Consider the following 5,206-nt stretch of genomic DNA (forward strand, 5'->3'; position numbering starts at 1 on the left):
ATGGAAGCTGAAACTTTGGCAGAAACATTATTCAAAGGTTGGATTAAACGATATGGATGTCCGTTAGAAATACACTCTGATCAAGGTAGACAGTTTGAAAGTCAACTATTTCAAGAAATGTGCAGATTACTTCAGATCAACAAAACACGGACAACTGCTTACCATCCGCAGTCCGACGGGATGGTAGAGCGATTAAACCGAACTATAAAGGAAATGTTATCGAAATACATTTCAGCTCATCAGACAGACTGGGACAAGTACATAGACGGGATCGTTCTGGCCTATAATAGTACACCCCATGAAACAACGACTATATCTCCGTATAGAATGGTGTTGTACAGAGCCCTCACTACCCTTAGATGTTATGACTACAGAATTAACCGAAGAAGAACCAGTTCGGAAAAATGATTCGGAATATGTGAGAAACTTGGAAAGTGAACTATATTTTGTGCACAATCTTGCGAGAGAAGTTACAGGAAAATTATCGCAAAGACAAAAACATTATTATGACAGAAATGTTTGTAATGTGAATTATGACATTGGAGATAAAGTGAGGCGAAATCAATGCCAAATTATTACAGGGACGAAAGCAAAACTAGCAAGGAACTGGACAGGGCCCATGGTCAACATTATTGTGAAGTGATGCTAGTAATTTACGATACGCAGTGTGTTACCAAATTCAACATTCCAGTTTCTATTTTAAACTCCAACTGCATCTGTGATAGTAGCAACGAGGGAAAAACATGCTGCAATAAAACGGCAACCGACAATATTCGAAAAATCGTAACAATTTAAGCGTGCTATACGCAGGTATGCCTCCCAAAAAAGTAATCAAACTCCTCCAAAATACGTCGGTACAGTTAGCGATATTAACAACAACAATGACAAAAATGATCAACAAAACGTTCAGAGTTCAGATGCAGAAAAAGTAAAGAGAAAAGTGCAGAGAAATTTTCAATCAAAATGGCTGTCAATTTATTCCTGGCTTAGATTAGAGAAAGACGAATCTACATCTTGTGAATACATGTACTGTAAATTATGTACGGACAATAACAAAACTAATAGTATGCACAAGTTATCTAAGAATCAAAATTTCCAACATAGCACATTACAGCGTCACGTGAATTTGCAAGATCACCAATTGGCTCTGTGTATTCCTGCGCTCAAAGAGGACATGATAGCTTGCAAAAATAAACAGTCATTTAAAATTGATGAAGCTGTCTCCGTCAATGACAGAAAATCTTCCCTTGAGGTCATTTGTTGGGTGAATGAAAGCATTTCGTGCCAGTTCGGAGAGAGACCAATGCATCACCAAACTGATGATGAAGTTACTGGTAGTATATGCACAAACAATATCAGAGGATATGGTGCCATCAACACTATATGTGACAAATATGGAGTGCAAAGACAGCACTTTTTGAAATCGAGAAGGGGACCAGCCTCCCATGGGATCTGATGGTGCATCTGCAATGACTGGGAAACAAAATGGTAATAATAAATGTGTTTTACTAATGATATTATTTCAACAAGCTACAACAATGAGCTTGTTTTTCGATAAAAAAAATTCTTATTTCCTTTTTGTTGCTATGTTTTTATTTATTTTTTCAATATCATAGGAGCGGCCGCTCTCATGCAAAGGGAAAATCCACATATGGTCAATGTGCATTGTGTAGCCCATCGCCTTGCCCTCTGTACTTCACAAGCAGCTGCCAACATTCCACAATTGCAAAGCCACCAACAAGTCCTGACAGATTTATTTTACTACTTTAAGGTAAAATATGGTAAATGAAATATCAAACCAAAAAAAAAAAAAACAAAACAACTTTAAGAGCCAATTTCCAAGAACCTTTTTTTGATGATTTATGAAATTTGAAATGTTTTTATTGTGTTTACATTATAGGGCAGCGCCAAACGTCAGGAAAAGCTGAAGGAAATTCAGACAGTATTAGACGATCCCCGACTGATAATCAAGGAGATACATTCTGTAAGATGGCTTTCTTATTTTAATGCACTGTCAACAGTTCAGAGGATCCTGGACAGTCTGCTGACCTACCTTGCCCAGATAGATGGCAATAAAGATGTGAATACTTTCTGATTGATTAGCAAATTAACAGTTCAAAACAACAACAGCAAATATTGAACAACTACAAAAAAAAAAAAACATTCTATAGTATCCTAGACATTAAGTTTGAATTTTAACTTTTTTATGTAATTAGAATTTTCTCATTTGCATTTGCAGATTGCCAGTGAGACTTTCATTTCTATAACATATATGATGATGGATGCTATGGCACCGGTTACCGTACTTTCACAGTTCTTCCAAACAGAAAATGTGGATTTGGCATTAGTTAGGGTATTCTTTTCTTTTCTTTAGCAAATGGTGCTCTTTATGAAGGGGGAAGGGGTCAAATGATTGGACTCAGGGAGATGATATTTAGGTTGAAATTTGAATAAAGAAAAAGAAATAATAAATCTAAGATATCTTAAATTGTTATAATTTAAAAATTAATTTATCATTTGATTCCAGTTAAATTATGTTTTATTTATTTGATTATTTATTAATTATCAAGGTCAAACTTGAATTATGCATTGGAGATCTAGAGAAAGTGAAATCCATGGACTCACCATACATTCTGTCCTTGAAGGAAGACCTAAAGTCAGGATTGTTCAAAGGTCATCTCATTTCAAATACAAACCTGAACTTGCATGCTCTGACAGAAAGATTTATTGATGCCATGAAGGATAACATTGCATCAAGGTATTTTTAACAAACGGATATAGAATGAATTCCTATAAATTAAGCTGAAGTCAGTTGTGTCATGTATAATAATCAGTACAAAACATGTTAAATTAAGATAATGAATTTTATTTCATTTTCTGTTTCAGATTTCCATCCAATGATCTTCTTTCTTCATTCAGTGCTCTGGCATTGAGGCCTGTCAGCTTTCTGGACTCTAAAGGACTGGAAGAATTTGGGATGGAAGAAATGGACACACTCTGTCAGTTTTTTGGTGAAAAGCAAACAGTTCATTGGAAGGAGGATAAAGTTGCCAAGAGTAACACAAGTGAACCATTAATTGATGCAGTTGCCCAGAGAAATTCCCTAGGGATTCTCTGCAACAACTATGGAGTTTGATAAATCGTTACCACAAAGAGAAATTTCCCAATCTGTTAACATTAGCTAGGCTAGCTCTCACATCAGCAGTTCACACTGCTGGGTGTGAAAGGGGTTTTTCTGTGCAAAACCAAATTCTTACTAAACTGAGAAATAGGCTCACAGTAGAAACTCAGTCCAAACTGATGAGGGTAAAACTGTGCAATTTAGAGAGAGGTGACATTGTAGAGAGGGCTCTGGGCGTATGGAAGAAATCTAAAAATCGGAGGGCTTATTCAATCTCATCAGACTCATGTTCAAGTGATTAGACATTACTGAGTGATAGTTCAATGATGTTCTCAATTTGTGTTTAAGTACTGTTTTACAGTTCTTTATTTAAGATTATTGAAAAAAAAATAAAATGTTGCTTGATATCACATTCTTAGTTGTTGTTAAAATTCTGACCCATTGATTTCGAGTTTTGACCCATTGTTTTCTGACAGAGGGGTACACTGTACCCATTCAATCAATTTTCAAAATGAATCACTGGTGCATGCCGACAATATCAAACCATACAGGGGGAATAAACGTTCGCGCCCAGCTCCTGAATCCGAATATACAACTGGCAAGACAGCAGGTGCCCTGCGACGTCGCGTGCCAGCTGCGAGAGAGAGACCAATGACCAAACGATTGAAGTTACTGCCAGAGCCTCGACCCGAGACTGTCACAGCGGAACAGTCACATGCCGACAGCCAATCAGAAGCCGTTATTAGAACAACGCGACTTGGGAGAGTTATAAAAAGACCACTTCGGTACCAGACTTCATTCTCCAGATGATTTGTGAATATTGTGGGTGTGTGTTTTCGACAAATAGTCACTTGTACCAGCATCAACGCGAACAACATAGAAGTGATTTGAATGTTATTAAATGTGAATATTGCCAAAAACTCTTTACTAGAAAATCAAATCTTAAAAGACATTTTAACAACGTCCATAAGTTAGACGAGGACTTCGTCAGTGAGGCCTTAAATACCCCGCGGAAGAAGATTCAACGACACAGCTTCATGGAGACCCGGAAACCGGTGTACGTTATGAGTGACTTTTATGAGGACATTTCCTCCGATGAGGAAGAGATGCATTATGCTGAGACTGCGCAGCCACTCGTTACGGACTCTTATCAGGACTTAGACATCATTTCAGTGAATTCGGAAGACCTGCCGGAAATAAATGACGCTTTTGTTAGTGAAATTCTGGGCGACATAGAAGAGGAAGAAACGTGTGCGCGACCAACAGAAGAATCTCTCGAGTCACCAGACGTGAGCGAAGCCGCGAACTCGTTATCAGAGGACAGTGATATGTATGACATGGACGATAACAACAATCGCGTAAGTGTCGAGACGTCAACCATATGCCTGGTGATGGAGAAGACGATTCGGACTAATCCTGACGGCACCGAGGAGATTAATCGCGAATCTCAAATTATCTACTCAGAGAACGTAAATACAGAGGAAGTAGAATTTCGTGATCTTGCCGAGGAGATTCTGGATGAGGTTCCGCGACACCTAGCGCCGAGTGCCCGTGTGCGGATAGTAAAGGGAGATTTGTCCTTGTGAACCGTGTAACAAACTAAAGGCCATACTGAAAAGTTGTGAACTCTAACAAAAGACTTGTGATCTATTAACAAGCTTTTATGTATATAATATTTAATTATTTTGACTTTGATTTTTATTGTGTTTTAATGTCATGTTTGTAAATATTTTTTTTGTGCTTTGTTTGCCCGAAGGTGATTTATTGTTTACGTAGACTAAGTTTGCTAGGTGTAAGTTAATATGTTTACTGTTTCAACAAAATGATTTTATTATGGATTGTGTAGTAAAAATTTACTGATTTGGAGAAAATAATTGTTTATATAGCTAACGTTTAATTGTTTATGTATTTACTTTAAATTTTACCATCATGTTTAACTTCAAGAAATTAATTTTTAGTTGTCTATTTGTTTAATCATTTTGAACGGAGTCAAAAACTTAAGTGGGGGGGAGTTGTAGCGAATTATTATGTAACTATGATTTGTTTATACAGTCCCTGAAACATTCTACTTTCCCACCTAAACGG

General features: G+C 37.1%; 1 protein-coding gene across 1 annotated transcript; it reads left to right on the forward strand.

Moving 5' to 3' along the window:
- The first annotated feature begins 3,772 nt into the window (after window positions 1-3,772).
- Window positions 3,773-4,707, forward strand: LOC134243513 (uncharacterized). The gene is made up of 2 exons (XM_062725779.1): window positions 3,773-3,906; window positions 4,053-4,707. The coding sequence occupies exons 1-2, from the start codon at window positions 3,773-3,775 to the stop codon at window positions 4,705-4,707; spliced, it is 789 nt and encodes a 262-aa protein (XP_062581763.1).
- The last annotated feature ends 499 nt before the right edge of the window (window positions 4,708-5,206 follow it).

Source organism: Saccostrea cucullata, unplaced genomic scaffold, assembly GCF_032062105.1.
Source record: "Saccostrea cucullata isolate Sc308-1 unplaced genomic scaffold, CSIRO_AGI_Scuc_v1 ctg3522, whole genome shotgun sequence".
NCBI classification, from domain to species: Eukaryota; Metazoa; Mollusca; class Bivalvia; order Ostreida; family Ostreidae; genus Saccostrea; species Saccostrea cuccullata.

Excerpts from the sequence above, each read along its gene's own strand:
- LOC134243513 (XM_062725779.1), top strand. The coding sequence starts at position 3,773 with ATGACCAAACGATTGAAGTTACTGCCAGAGCCTCGACCCGAGACTGTC. Across the intron at positions 3,907-4,052 it reads GTTATAAAAAGACCACTTCG|AAAATCAAATCTTAAAAGAC; the intron begins GTACCAGACTTC and ends ACTCTTTACTAG.